Here is a 16581-nt window from a genome sequence, read left to right on the forward strand (position 1 = left end):
ACCCGGATGATGATGGCCAGTTAGTCCCAGGGACCACAGATCTCATTAGGGCCCCAAAGACACGGGTAAGGGGTTCCACTGGATGTCTTTGTTCCTCTTCCCAGTGTGGTCACCTTGAATAGACGGCCTTTTTCTGCTTTCCAGTTTCAATTTTGTTTTTTAAATAGGCTTATTTATTATAGGTGGCTGGACTTTGATATAAGAACTGTCACATCATTGATACTTGGATAATGCCTTTTTTCACCAAGCACTAAGACCACACTCCCAAGGACTCACCAAGGCCCTGGCCCACTTCAAGCATCAGTGTTCACATTGTTAGGAATAACCACTCATTAGCATTTGCCTTGTTCTCTGGTAACAAACCAGAAATGTCTGAGAGATGATTTGGTCTCCTATAGTAACTAGGCACCTTCACGTTGAGATGGCACTCGATGCTCAAAATATCAGTATAGGCTATGCGATAGGTAGGTGCTGGTCTCTCCAAATCCTATGCAAAGGAAATGTCTTCTACACGAATGTGATTTAAAGCTTAGTTGGTTTTATTTTGTTTTGTTTGTTATTTTTTTGTAAGTTCCTCAGTAATCTATAAAGTAGTGTGTTAGAATTTTGATTCAGTATAAAATAAAATACAATAATTGGTATGCAAATGACTACATGAATACACACCTGTTCTATATTTGGGAAAAAGTAATTCATTTACCCTTTAGCTGTTATATTCAGAGATTTTGTGCATTTTCTATGTTCACTATAAAATGCACCAACTAGTAAATATACTAGTTTTATATTTGCAGTGAAAGAAGACCTAGAAAATAGGAGGTAGACTCATATTAGGATGTTAAACTTCAAAAGGTCAGATCTATTAGCAACTTGTTTTGAGCTACTGATGGCATAAGAAACAACCTACACTAAATATAAGAACTTATTTTCTTGTTTCTTTGTTAATATTGTTTTGAGGTAGCATCTCAGGTAGAGTGGCCTTGAACTCACCATGTAATGAAGGATGACCTAAACTGATCCCACTGCCTCCACCTCAAAGCTATTGGGGTTATCTGTGGTATGCTTTCATGACTAATTTATGGGGTTGCCAAGGATAGAACCCAGAGCCTTGTGAATGCTAGGCAAACAATGTACCAAGAACTACTCCCACACTATTATGGTTTTTTTTTTCTTTCAATGATAGTGTGAAAGACTTAATTGACTAATAAGTTAAAAGATTAATAAGTTTCCTCTAGGTAGGATTGTTTTAATCTAGGCAATTTATCATTAAATCATTAAAGGAGTGGTTTTGAATATACTTTATAGTCTACTTCTAACAATTTTATGAATTTTCATACTTATACAAGTCATGTTACAACTCTTCTTGTTTATGTTGGCAAAATGGTAAGGACCCACTGGATATGAAAACCTGTTTGGTACTGTGAGACAAATGGCAGAAGGAAAAAAACCTAAAAAAACAAAACTCAAACTAAAACCCACAGAGGTGCCTGGAATCAGGCAATCAGGCTATTTCAGTTCAGGTGCAGCTCCTCTTAGTATAGGGGGTCTCCGGGTATTGTACAGAAATTTAAGCTGACAATCCAGTGCTTGAACACATAAATATGACCTCAGTTTTTTATTGTTTTAGTTGTCTTAACCCTTCCCTTTATAGGGGGTCATAAAATATGCCGTGTGGAGATCACATATGTACATATATATGTATGTAATATGTTCTAACAAGTTTGACTCCTCAGTATCTCCTGTTGGGACTGCCTTTAAAAAGGTAAAAATAATGCTGTGAGGGGGAGTTCTACTCCAGCAAACTGAGAGCCTTTGCAAAGGTCACACTGATAATGGTTGGTGTCGCTCACAAGTGCTGCACTAGAGGAAGAAGCTTACCAAGATGATAAACCTTCACGTTTTCTGAAGGAACCAAGGGGTTCAGCCTTCTTGGAAATGACTGAACCCGACTACCTCACTCCAGTTACTTTTATTCATTAGTTAGAACAGACAAACCACACAAATCTTGACCATGGCGAGCCCATGGTAAGAACTTCAAGTTTTCCATTGAGTGTCTTAGGACCAAGGTTTATACAGCTGCAAGATCTCACAAAGGAACTAATGCAGACTTTCCAGGGAGACATTTCTTCAAGGTTCAAACAGTCTCAAACAATTTCACAGCCTCCACGGATTAATCTAAACATAGCAAAGGCTCTGCTAAAACATTTCTCTGAAATCCAAGCATAAAGGCTTTACTGTCCATATCACTACATCACCTCCCTTTGCTTTCTTTAAGCAGATTTGTTAGGAATAACACTGTAGCATATTATGGAGCTGTAAATATGGCCTTTCGTCTATCTAGTTGTCTAACAGCTTTATGTAAATAAATCAGCATACATACATGTGTAAAGCTATCACAACAAAGAGAATTATAAAAATCACAAGAACAAGAAACTTATTAAAATAATTCATGGGAATAAATGAAGCTGCAACATCTGCAAGACCTGTTCCGTCCACGTCATTCCCTGTTCCATCAGGCATCTTCTCTGAAAAGGTTTCTATAATTTCTTGCTGTAAAACATAAATCATCTGAGAAGAATTGGGATGACCCAACAAAGACATTTTAACCTTTTTCCTATCATATTTGCTCTCCTTGAATCTTAAAGACCGAATACAATAAAAAGTAACATTCCAATCATATTTTAATTTCATTTCTTCTCTCAATAAATCTAACTGATCTCCAAAGACCATTAGAGCTTGTTTCAATTTAGCTACTACCTCAGCTATTTCCTGATCTATCTATTCTATTGAGTCCAAAGTTCATGAGAATGCATCGGCCAATCTTTAACAAATTCAGCAGCTCGAACTTCTGTGTGAAAAGCAACTCGAGCTGCATCGTAGTAGCAGTTGATGTGATAATTCCCAGGACCACAGAAATTATCAACCCAGTTGTCTTAGTCAGGGTTTCTATTCCTGCACAAACATCATGACCAAGAAGCAAGTTGGGGAGGAAAGGGTTTATTCAGCTTACACTTCCACGTTGCTGTTCATCACCAAGGAAGTCAGGACTGGAACTTAAGCAGGTCAGGAAGCAGGAGCTAATGCAGAGGCCATGAAGGGATGTTCCTTACTGGCTTGCTTCCCCTGGCTTGCTCAGCCTGCTCTCTTATAGAACCAAGATTACCAGCCCAGAGATGTTCCCACCCACAAGGGGCTTTTCCCCCTTGATCACTAATTGAGAAAATGCCTTACAGTTGGATCTCATGGAGGCATTTCCTCAACTGAAGCTCCTTTTTCTGTAATAACTCCAGCCTGTGTCAAGCTGACACAAAACTAGCCAGGGAGCTCCCAGAGAATAAGCCACCAGCAAAGAGCATACATGGGCTCATATGTAAGCATATGAGGCCTTGTCTGGCCTCAGTTGGAGAGGATGTGCCTAATCTTGTAGAGTCTTAATGCCCCAGGGTGGCAGGGTACAGAGTGACAACCTCAGAGGCGAAGGGGATGAGGGGCAAATTTTTGAGGGGAGACCAGGAGGGGGGAAACATTTGGGATGTAAATAGATGAAATAATTAATTTTTAAAAAGAACATTAGTTGCTCTACCATAGTTCTGAGTTTGAGTCTAAGTGGTCACACAGCAGCGCAAAACCATCTGTAATTCTAATTCCAAAGGATTCAACAGCTTCTTTCTCTCTCTCAACACAAACACACACATACACACACACACACACACACACACAAACTTGATGTAAGCAAAAGCACCCATACAGATAAAAAATTAGAATCCAAAAAGGAAAACAGCACTTAATTCATAAAAATTATAAATTTGCTTTCCTTAGTACAAAAAGAGTTGAAAATTGAAGAAAACTTACAAGCCACAAGATCTCTTGAAACTTCAGTTAGCACTCTGCTTTGATGGGTTTTACTGCTGTGAGCAGACACCATGACCACAGCAACTCTTATAAGGACATTTAATTTGGGCTGGCTTACAGGTTCAGAGGTTCAGCATAATCACCATGGCAGGAAGCACAACAGCATTCAGGCAGGCATGGCGCTAGAGGAGCTGAGAGTTCTACATCTTTCTCCAAAGGAAGCCAGCAGCAGATCATCCTCAGGCAGTTAGGAGAACGGTCTCAAAGCCTACCCTCACAGTGCTATTTTTCACCAAGGCCACACCTCCTAATAGTGCCACTCTCTGGGCCAAGCATATTCAAACCACCACACACTCCATAAAATCCCACACTCGACATTACTTACATATGATAGTATATATATGTAATATATATATATATATATATATATATATATATATATATATATGGAATACCCAGTAAGAGCACATGGAATTGCCTTATAAAGAATAAGTTAAATTGTATCTTTTGGGCAATAGGGTTGAAAAAATACTGGGAACCTGCAATAAAAACAAAGTACAATGTTGTTCCACACATCCTTTAAATAGTTTTCATATAAAATAAGAAAAAGTATATTACTTTAATCTACCAATTTAACTCTTTCCACAGTAGTAATGAAAAAAAAATCATCTGATTAGTTAAAGAAAGTCATTTAAAACCTACCAAATAAAAAGAGAGATGGTGGGCTGAAAAGACGGCTCAGCAATTAACACTGAAGGCTCTTCCAAGGGATCTGAGTTGAACTCCCAGCAACCACATGGTGGCTCACAACCATTTGTAATGGGATCAGATACCCTAATCTGATGTGTTTGAAGATAGCTCAAGTGTACTCATATATACATTAAATACATATCTAAATAAATAAATAAATAAATCTTTAAAAATTAGATAAATGGTATATTGTAAATAATTTTTATTGTGTGAAATGTTATATAATTCATGATGAATAGAATGAAAATGTATACTATAACAAAATAAGGACTGAAATATTAAAATCTGACACGATTTACAAAACAGATTTTAAAGGATTTTTTTATATACAGCTTTAAGAAAACATATTAATTTTTTGAGAGTGCCATAAAAAACATCGATTACGGTTTATGTTACATTCAACTTCAAAACTGTTTTCATGAAATAGAGTCGGTAATTACTGTACTTTATAGTAAACACTGGTAGGAAGCAAGAATATCTTCAAACCAGATGAGCATTAAAAGATAGCAAAAGTATAAGTTTAGTTTTAAAAGGCAATTTAAATATTACAAAATGAACCAAGAAGATGAGCACTTTTCCCTCTAAAATCCAGTTCAGAATGTACATCCTGTCTTGTGGTTCTCTTACGTGAGCCACCTGCTAATTTTGCATATATGTTTTGCATAGAAATTAAACCTTTTCCTCATCACTGTGCCAAGTACAAAGAACAAACTCACAGAAACACCACCAGGGCCAACTAGCATCATGTGACCTGACTGATCCGGGCCCAAGGAGCTCAAATGTGAACACAATACATTATAAACATTTAAAAGGCAAATGATCAGATCAATCTACCTTAGGAGGACTTACATTCAGAAACCAGTGTATGTTCATTGCCAGTACATGGTACCAATCTTAACAGGGTGAGAAGGGACTTGATCTTTGTTATTTTCACCTTGACTTAAAGGCATGTCTCCAATAGAATATTACTTTATAAATCCATTACTAAAATATCTCTACAAGTTTTGGTAAAGGGCTGATGGACAGAGAACCTTATCAATGGCACTCAAGAGCAGAATATTGTTGTCATCTAAAATTAAGAAGTCATGTTAGAACTAGTGCTTTATGAAAGGACGTGTGCCAACATTTTTATTTGTACAGCCGTGTTGGCTGGAAACCTGAAGTCTCTAGACCTGCAGGGCCCTTTTACCTTTAATTTCAAGGCATGGATGAAAGAAAACAACCCAAGCAGTCAATGAAGCTGCTGACAGAGAGCAGAGAGGGCCCTGAACTCAGAGAAGGTCTAGTCCCTTAGCGGGCTCTGTGAGGACTTTGAATCATTATCCCACAGGATACATTTTTGCTACTTTAACAAATTTAGTTATTTTCTTAAAGGTATTTCACACATCTTAACATTTATTGATATCATTACCAAGGAAAATGAACAGCAACAACAGAACTGAATTCTCTCCTTGGGTACCACTCTCAAATCATGTAATTTGGCAGATTAAAGATCTGAGAATTTGCTTTTTAAAATAGTAACTATTTTAAAATTACATCAAGATAGAGTGTACATTTTAGAAACAATGTTATCACAAAGCATACATGCTTGTATACTTCAAGTGTGTTCAGTAAATCAACTTTCTATCCAGACAGTTTAAACAGAGCAACTGTAGAAAGTGCGTAGTCAATACAATAGCAAACTTAAACAAAAGGTTTAGAAAAAAATATAAAAATAGTTAAAATTTAGATTATAAATTCCCAGGAATTCCCCTTTCATGTATATATACCTTATAAAACATGTTTAATGCATAGAAATACAGATTATTAAATAATCAGGTATGTAGAGTCCATTGGCTCAACTTGTAAGGTTTTTCTTCAGGAGTATGTCCAAAAGTCGGGATGTGTAAACCAGAGCATCAATGCCATGACTGCTTGCGTGGCCAGATGCTCTCTTCAGCTACTGGTCATTTTGTTTCCTTTCTGCTTTAACCACAGAAGATGGAGAAGTAAATTATCAGGTCAAGTTCTTGGATATTCTTTCTTCCCTGAAATCATTATGGTTGTGTTGCCCATCATCAGCATTCAGGGCTTTTCTGCTTTGGGGAAAGGTCTCAGTTCACCTTGCTGATATGAAAAGGACCAACCCATCCGACTTGGTTATGAGATCGTGTCCTGAGCATCACCGTTAGGTCTCTGTCGCACAGCCAGGGGAGGCAGCGGCTTCCCATAGAAATCTGCACAGAGAAGGAAAATGAAAACCGTCAAACAGTATGGTACTCAAGCTTTTCACTGCTAATTGTTTTCCATCCATCATCTTTAAAAGACTGAGATGCAGGCAATTCTCAAGAGAGTGGATAGGTGGGGGAGACAGAAAACAGAAACGAACTAAATCCAAGAACATTTGAACGGACTCAAAACATAACCAGAGTAAATTCTAAATGACGGGTAAAATGTTGTACCAAATAGACATAGGGTTTTTTATATTATTATTACACATTCACATTAGAAAACAAATACAAAGTACTGAAAATCTACACCATCTGCTGCTAAGACCTTGTCAGTCACTATTTTCACACCCCAGGTACCCTTTCTAGTAGTCACTATGTCTACATGTTTTAGGAGAAGCAGATGGGCCTTCTATACCTAATGCTTCTACAATTCTGTGCTTTGGTAACTACATTGTATAAAATGGTCTTTTCTTTCGAGTATGTGAAATACTGGGAAATGAATCCAGAGCCTCCTGCATACCAGGTAAGCCGTATTCCCAGACACTCTCCTTCCATTTATAATAATTTATAGTCTTTTAAAAAAATCACAGTTATTTATTTTGATGTCTGTGTATGAACTACTTGAGGGAATTGGTTCTCTCCTTCAACCATACGTATTAGTCCTGGGGATCAAACTCAGATCTTCAGGCTTGGCAGCATAACATAACTTAACCACCTAAGCCAACTCATGGGCTCACATTTCTATTTCTTACTTTGCGACAAATTAGATTATAAACCTAATGCCACATTTAAGTCATCATAAATTACTTTCTAGTGTATTATCTTCAAATTATTTTAGAAGCATAACTGTTTAAGCACATTTAAAATAAATACATTACAAACATAATGAGGGAATTATTTTCAAGAGAATTGTAAATTCCAAACAAAAATTAACTAAGATCCCTTAACCAATATGAATATATTATAACCGTAACAACTTAAATGTATGGATTTCAAAACTATGGGCAGACCTAAGTTCAAATCTGGATTCTGCAGCTTAGTGGCACAAAAGCTTCAGCTCTTGCCTAATGTGACTTTTGCCTTATAGGTAATTTTGAGGAACTGAAATTGCAAACTACAATGCTAGGTCACGCTTACTTACAGTTACCATTGTTAAAACGAAAATTATAAGATATGTCCAGTTATTTTGATGAATTTAAAAATATCTTTATTAAAAGACCAAAGGCATGTACATAGCATGACCTTTTTTTTCCTTCTGAAAAAATTAGTATGCTCTTGTGGTGAGCTTTGTATCACTTCACAAAAACCAGAATCATTCTATATGACAGAGGATTTTAATTGCCTAAACATTTTCATAGAGGTTATCAGACATTTTTACAATAAAAATTGGAAAGCAGTAAAAGGATATACAAATTGTTATCATCCTTCAGACTTTGAAGCTTTGGCAATATTCTTTAATTTGCAATACTGGTATTTTTAACCACCAGGAACTTTTTTTTTTTTTTTCGTTTTTCGAGACAGGGTTTCTGTGTAGCCCTGGCTGTCCTGGAACTCACTCTGTAGACCAGGCTGGCCTCGAATTCATAAGTCCACCTGCCTCTGCCTCCCGAGTGCTGGGATTAAAGGCGTGCGCCACTACTGCCTGGCAACCAGAAACTCTTGATTCATTTTTTCATAATGTGGACTATATAACACATTGATGAAATACAGCCTGCAAGTGTTTACAAAACAAGATTCTCATTTCGTGTCTATTTGAATGTCTCTGTCCTACCTGTCACACAAAGAAAGCTGTATAAGTGATCAAAGTGATATGGCACCAATCCAACTCTTACCGAAGCAGATGACTATAATCAAAGGTAGAATCTCCCTCATGCTGCTTTCAATCTGATTGTGTTCAGATCAATAAAGTTGAATTCACAAACTATGTGCACTTGATTTTAATCATTCAGTAGCTCATCTCATCTCATATAGCTACTGTGTATCTGTTGTCAGACTTTTGTCCACCTACTTCTATATATAATGGGAAAAGAAATAACTGTGTTCAAAGTTAAGTAAAAGAAGAGGGGCTGGGGAGATGGCTCTGAGGCTCTCATCGCTAGCTGCTCTTCCAATGGACTGGGGTTCATTTCCTAGTAGCCATAAGATGGCTCACAACAAACATCTGTAACCGCAATTTCAGGGGCTCTGATGCCCTCTTCTGACTACCACAGGCACACATGTGGTACACAGAGTTGCAGGCAAAACACTCATACACATAAAGTAATTTTTTTATAAATTACATCAAAGCAACATTTTGCCCATTTATTAAATAAATGTTAGCTCTTGAAAATTTACTAATAGTAAGTCTTAATGTTTTAAATGTATGTAAGACCTTCAGTATTTAGCCATAGGCTAGATTCCATTTTCAATGTTTTCTATCATTTAAAACTTCCCTTCTTACCCACTATGTAGCTTTATGCCATTTTTCAAACAACCTATTGTTCTTTTCTATCTCTGTTTTGTTCTGGTCTCTTCTTTAGACAGCCTCTCACGTAGCTTAAGCTGGCCTGGAGATCCCAACCCTCTTGCCTCAGCCTTCAATGGTGCTAGGACTATAGGCATACTCACTTTTCAATTCTGTTTCTCCTTGTCCTTCTTATTCTTTCAATTCACAGTTCTTACACCACTTTCCATAACTGCCCACAGAGTTTCCGAATAGTACTCCAATTCTGTACTAAAGACCTTATTGTCATAGACACTATAGTATATCGGAGGACTATTTTTCCTATTAAATTAGGTAAAGTGCATGGCTTATTCATATTGACATAAGAAATTTTAGCTGATGTCAAATATAAAATATGTACTGTTATTGTTTAGGTCTGAAATGACACCCCTGCCCTACCCCAGCTCATATGTTTCAATATATTAGTCGTGAACTGGTGGTGCTGCCGTTTTTGAAGGCTGTGGAACCTACATAAATTTAGTAGCAGAGAAATGGAGTCCTTGCTGTGATGAATATGATTACCCAGTGCTTAGACTTTTACATCTAGTTTTTAGGACTGACACAAAAGAGTTTGGAGCCACTAGCTAAAGAAACCCTAGAATGCTATAAATACAGAACAATGGAAATTCTGCTAGACATCAGCAAGATGAGGAAAACATCTAGAAGAATGCAACAGAAATGCATTTCATGAAGGCCATGGGCATAGGTCTTCAGAAGAAACAAGCACTCTACTGGAATTGGGTAAGAGGTCATTTGTACCACATCATGCAAAAAATCTGACTACATCCTCTCCATCCTGAATTCATAAGTAATAGACATTTGGTATTTTACATTCAGGCTGGGAAATGGTTATTGTTAGATGCTTCTAGTCAGTTTATATAAGAACAGAGCACAAGGAGTGTAACAGAAAGACAGAAGCAGCAGTGTGGTCTGAAAAAGGAAAGGACTGCTTTTAACACATAGTTAGTGCACACACTGTAGGCCTGACTACTAAAGGACTTGGAACATGGAGAAGCTACACACTTCATACACTGTATTGTAACCATAGAAAGAGTAAACTGAAGTCTGCGGCTACAGAGAAGGTCCAAGAAGGTAAAAGGACAAACTCATTTGAATAACTTTCATTAACAAAGAGAGAACAGAAAAGGTGACTTTAGGGGAAAAAAGGCACCCGCAGAAACATTTTGTAGCAAGGCAGAGAGACACTCAGAGTGGTACAGTCTTAGTCCATAAAAGTTCATCCCTGTCTTCAGATGGCAGCAGAACTTGTCACTGTCCTTGTGGTGAGGGTTTTGCAGGCACGGCCCACAGAATGCACAAGTTACAGGATCGCTGAAGCCTCTGCGGAGTGCAAAGAGCAGCCTGAGGCAAGCGCATGATAAGCAGTGGCAGAGGCTGACACTGTGGATCACAAAGCCATGAAGGCGAAGCCTAGGCTGCTACACATGCCAGAACATGATGTCTGTCAAAGAACACTGCAGGCACTGGGGCCTACCTACCTCAGGAGAAGGCCATGCTTGCTGCAAGTGGCAAAGCTATAGGTGCAGGGCAGAATAAGACCAGGGGAGCTGACATGATACCACCGTGTGCCCTGTATGGTGTACATGAACCTGCAGGATGAAGTATTTGCCCTCCTAGGCTATGGTCTTGCTTCACACCCGCCTGGGAAGGGGACGTTTATTCTGTGCCATTTTATACTGGAAGAATGTAACTTTCTTTTTTTATTTTAGCTGGCTCACAACTAAGAGACTGTCTTGTGTTATAGAAGGAACTTTGAACTTTAGAATTTGCATAATGCTGGTACTGGTCAGACTGCATAGACTGGTCAAGTTCTAGTGACGGTATCTGCACTGAGATGGATTGGACATGAACCAGCAGGGTCCAGAAGTAGCAGGTCACAGTTTCGTTCAGAACTGTCCCTGTGTGTCAGGGTCCATGGATCCCTGCCAGTGACATGGTTTTGCACCATCAGAAGATGGAGTAGGTGACTAGGGACAGCTTCTGAAGGCCACCCCTGCTCAGGTTGTGGATGGAGCAATCCGTGCTTTCTCTCTGCTGCCATGTCATCACGTGGCCACTGGCAGTTCTCTGCTCGGAGACTGAGTCCTTCTGCCACGGCTTGCCTCCCATGGGGAAGCATCCCTCAGTAGCCAGAAACCAAACTACATTTTTTTTCTAGTAAGCTGTTTTGTCTGGTATACTGTCACAGCATTGTGAATCATGACTAAGAAAGGTATTGAAAACTTGAATTCAATAAGAAAAAATATTGGTCCTATGAAAAATTATATTTCTATATGTGTATATGTATGCATATAAATGAAAAACTCTTAATACTATTTTCTGATACTGAATATGTAAATTGATAATGTATTTTAATGTGACTAAAGTTAGGTTATATAATAAAATAGGGTCTAACCTATCAATAAAAATATTACAGTGTAAAAATCATTCAATAAAATAGAAATAGGTAATCTACTGGAACCGTTATATCAGGCGCTCTCACACAGGCTCGGGAGAGACTCATCTACAAATACACAGTTTTCGCTAATGGTTACGTAGAAACCACCAGTGTGACCTGTACAGGGTTCTGAAGGGGAAAGCTAGAAGCAGGCTTGAATACTTTTGAATACTATAATTCAGTATTTTGAATAATATGACATGGGGGAGGGATTTTCTCAATGCTTTTTCTAAGGACTGAATGTCTGTTTTACTAAGTGATCTTTTTCGGAAACAAAGTTCTATTAAGTTAGCAAATTAAGTGTATTGGATGCTCGTAATGAACAAGTGTATGGAGGTACAATTAGACTTATTCTTTTGCACTGTAGGTACAATACAAAAACCTCGATTTCTGTTGAGAAATGGCACCTACCTGTGAAGCCTCCCTATTTTTTCCTAGGCTTTATTTCTTGGGGTTCTAATGCAGTACACTGAATGGATTACAGCTATAATGATTTCATCAAGACTGTTTTCTAGATTTAATAAAGCCTTTGAGAGAATTTCTGTTTAGCCTAATTTTCTTTGGTTTACTAATTTGGTCTCTCATTTTATACACTGTGTTGATCTATCTAGACTTCCTCTTAATGTTTAGTAACTGGACATTGTGTTATAAGCAAAGTAAGCAATTATGTTCCTTATCACAACATACTGAACATGGGCATGGCCTGATAGTTTTCTAGCATAGTAAGTAAAACTGCAGTTGCTGGAAAACTTTTCTCAGAATTGGTTTTATAAAAGATATTATCATGAATAAACACAAGAATGAATCTTTATATATTTGTACTGAGATAAAAAAATGTCAAATTATATAGCTGTAAGGTACATTTAAAAATTAAAAAAAAAAGGTAAAATGAAAGTCAAAAGTATAATGGAAAAGATGGTAGTGGATGTGAAAGCTACCAAAAATAAAATCCTAGAACCTTGAAGTGACAAGATGAAGAACAGTGGATGTGCCATGCACAGATGACATTTGAGAAGCGATCCTTTTGCATTACCATTGTGACGTGTTTCACCAAGAGGCTCAAGTTTTGGAAGTCTAGTGACTTTGGGGGTTCCCCAGCCAACTAAAGGAAAGAAAAACATTTAGAAGCTCTGTTAAATGAATACTTGTTAAGGTCTTTTCAGAGGATCCCTTTTGATAGAAAATACATTTAACATTCCATGTCAGTGAACAATTCTGAACAGCCACATATACATTTTCAGTTGTTTCTCCATGCACCGTCTTACTATTGGATGCTGATATGGGCTTTAGCAAGCATGCACGTTCGCTCTTAACACACTTTCATTACAGACTCACCCTTCTTATTACCATCACAAATGTCTATCTATTGCCTGCCATTCTAATGCCTAGCAGAGACTAAAAGAATTGTTTTGTTAAAAAGAACACTAGAAGTAAATCTTGTCAAAGTTCATAATCAAAACTGTTAACCATGAAGAGCTTTGTCAGCAAGACTACAAGGGGATTATGAATGCATATTTATCATTTAGTTGACACATATTGACCTGGGGCACTGTGCTCAGTGCTGAAGGCCACTTCCAGGTTTTGTGTAGCTGTAACCCCCAGCTTTACATGCATGGACCCATGCAACATCTTAGGAGGTAGAGATGCATACTGCATCTACACTGAGGAAATCACAGACTTAGAGAACTTCTAAGATGAAATGATTAAAGATCCACCATTTAAAATCTCACTCTAGTTTCGAATCTACTTAAAAGTCAATTCCCTTCATAATGTGAAATATAGAGAATTCAAACAGAATCTGCTCACATTTAGAATTATTGCGTAAAGCTATGTTAATACATTTTATCATTTCATTCTTAAAACAACACTGAAATGTTAACAAACTTTGTATAACATGGACAGTAAAGGATTCTTCCTCACAACCTGACAAAATAATGAAACGCTAATGGGAAACTATCTCATTTCTTCTTCCTTTTTCCTTTTTTCTATAGTGCTTAAAGCTGTGTTTCTAATCTAGTGTCAGGATGGACGGACTCACCAGGAGGGGGAGGTTGGGGCGGCGTGGGACTCTTTGGAGTAGACTCGTCTGTATTGACTGGTTCTACCCGGTGACTCCTTTTCATTCTTAGTTTCTTGGTTTTCTTCTTACTGTTTTCTAGAAGAATATAGGTATGAAACTTTATATCATGAAAAAAATGAACTTCTATAATGTAAAAACAAACAATAAAATGAGAGTATTCGTAGTATTAACACCATGCCTGCTTCTACTCAACATTGGGAATTCTTACCAACCAACAACCAAATATGAAGGTCCATATACTAACAATACACTTTCGATAGAAAACAGATACGTATATGAATGAAACACAAATGGTAAAAAGCATATTTCAATTTCAAGAAGAGAGGTCTTCATTTCCAAAGCTAAGTTGTATTTCTTCCAAACTCAAAGTCATCTTAAACAACTATAATTGTCCAACTATAAGTGTAGGAATTTCCATAAAACTCAGAAAGGCATACAAACAAAGGGGAGGACAGTGATTATCCTCAGGAGAGATATGTAGAACGAGTGATTCTAAGGAAAATACTCCAAAAAGAACCACCTGAAATACGGCTGAGAGTCTAATCAAATCTAAACACATTCACTCATTTAAATGACTCCTGCACAGGACATGTCCAGTATGAGTACATGTCTAATATGAGTATATGTAACCAGTAGCACATTGGCAGACCTAGCAGAAGCTTTTATTCCTAAGAAAACAAAACAGAAACCATACAGACTATCACAGAAATAGCTATCAACATTTTAAAACTCTCTATAATAATGTACAAATTCTAATAACATGAAAACAAAATTTTACAGTATATTAAACAAGTCTAGAACAAAGTTATAAAAACATTTTAACTGAAAATTCTAAAATCTTAAAATTTATTTCACCTGTTTAAATATACATGCATCACATTAGATATATAGCATTTTCTAAAATCTAAACTCTCTGTAACATAAACAATAATTTAATTAATAATCTACAATAATCGGTGAAACCTACAAGGGTACAGAAAATACAAATATGTCTAGAAAACAATTCTTTTTAAAGTGATCAGATGTATACATTGTCTCAGTTTGTGTAGAATCAAAACAGAACTAGAAAGTACTGTACTACGGAACCATTTCTGTGACCACGGTAAAAAGGAAACCAAGTACGGTTTCCCTTTCCACCTGGAAAGTCTGACATGATGGACTTACCCCCGGACTCTGACCCTCGCTGGTCCTGCTCATCCTCATTGTCCAGCTGCTGCGACAGTGCCTCCCTATAACTGTCCACCACTCCCTTGTCAGGGGTTTGGAGGCAGCCATCTGCCTCACTCTGCGACGCTGCTTGCTCTGGCTCCACTTTATGTTCCAGGAGACCAACATCACTGTCCTCCGCGGTCTGCTTCTTTTTCTCTTTTTCCTGCTTCTTTTCATTCTAACAGAAATGAAATACACTTATCTTTATACAACCGTGGCATTTAAGACCATTTCAAGGAAGAAATCAAGCGAGAGCTTTTGTGATTCAGTTGTCACTGTGGCTTGCACACTGAGTTGGGACTGCATAATTAAAACATATTAATTGCTAAAGATTCACTACAAAGGTCTAAAAAAATACTACCAGTGGTTTCATAATCTAGAGATGACCATATTCTGTTTCTAATTATAAGATGTTCTCAACCTCTCCCACACCCATAAAGATACACACCAGCGAACATACATGAATGTGACTCTGTATGTTGCACCTCACTAACTAAGGTTGTAGTCTACCATGTCTGAACAGATTTCCTGAGATCAGAGCAAAATGGAGGATTGTTTTCTAGTGTGCTTCCTTTTCTGATCTGAGGATCCTGACCACAAATCTTCTACCTGAGAAATGCCATGGAGTCTCTGGAAGAAATTACAGGTTCAACATCCTAGAATGTCTCTCCATGCAAATGAGGTATCCCCAGAACCTTACACCTCATCCAATGAAACTTCACCCTAAGAAGAACCCGTTCCTGCTCTCCATACATAGCTCTTGATTCACCATGAATAAAGTGTATGCCCACAAGCTGTTTCACTGAACCTCATCTACCAGAGCTGTTTCACTGACTAGCAAGAGAGCGGTAACGCTAGAATCCTCCTAGAAGCCCCAGCCCACCTCCACAGGGATCCTGCTCACCAACCCAATGTAGAATTCGCTTCATCCTTCCCAGCCTGGTGTGCAGCAGTGTCTGGAGGGAGGAAGAGGAAAGTGGAACCACATCTGTGCACATATATGTTGTGGAAGGGCCTGGTGCTGTTTGTATTTTGATGCAAATTCCACTCTCCTGGGAGAGGTTGCAGACAAGAAGTGAGCCCAACACATATATGCTCCTATTGTTTAATCAACTGAATTAACATTTCTTTGCATGTGTTTGTGATATATAATAAATATATGATATTAATGACAAATACATATCATATATATCACATGTACTATATATAATATCATATATATTATATATCATATATTATTACAAATATGTTATACATATAAATTTGTTAATGTGGGTGTGTGCACGTGTGTTGAGTATAAGTATTTGTGGAGTCTAGAGTCTGGCAATAGGAGGCTTGCTGCTAGGTCTCTAAGTGACCCTTAAGTTGAATAGACAGATCCTCTGTCTCCGTGTCTCCCAGCATGTATGTTACAGGCACATTCCTCTTTCCCAGCTTTTTACATGGTTCTGTGAATCTAAATGCAGGTCCTCGTAGCTTGTGGATACGTTAAGTTAGTTCAGTGGGTACACTGAACTCTCTCACTCTCTAATCCCCCGATTAT

General features: G+C 37.7%; 1 protein-coding gene across 3 annotated transcripts in view; it reads right to left on the bottom strand.

Moving 5' to 3' along the window:
• Window positions 1–4814: 4814 nt before the first annotated feature.
• Window positions 4815–16581, bottom strand: part of Arl13b (ARF like GTPase 13B) — a 53132-nt gene continuing 41365 nt past the window's right edge. For 2 of the 3 annotated variants that reach the window (XM_029470726.2, XM_021184841.3), the window contains exons 7-10: window positions 14994–15216; window positions 13788–13904; window positions 12783–12851; window positions 4815–6815 (exon numbers count right to left, since the gene is read on the bottom strand). In XM_029470726.2, coding sequence (XP_029326586.1) covers window positions 6739–6815; window positions 12783–12851; window positions 13788–13904; window positions 14994–15216 — 486 coding nt within the window. In that variant the 3' untranslated portion in view covers window positions 4815–6738. The remainder of the gene's footprint in view (window positions 6816–12782; window positions 12852–13787; window positions 13905–14993; window positions 15217–16581) is intronic. The other variant, XM_021184840.3, reaches the window with a different exon arrangement.

Source organism: Mus caroli, unplaced genomic scaffold (assembly GCF_978045245.1).
Source record: "Mus caroli unplaced genomic scaffold, Mus_caroli_1 scaffold_17, whole genome shotgun sequence".
NCBI lineage: Eukaryota > Metazoa > Chordata > Mammalia > Rodentia > Muridae > Mus > Mus caroli.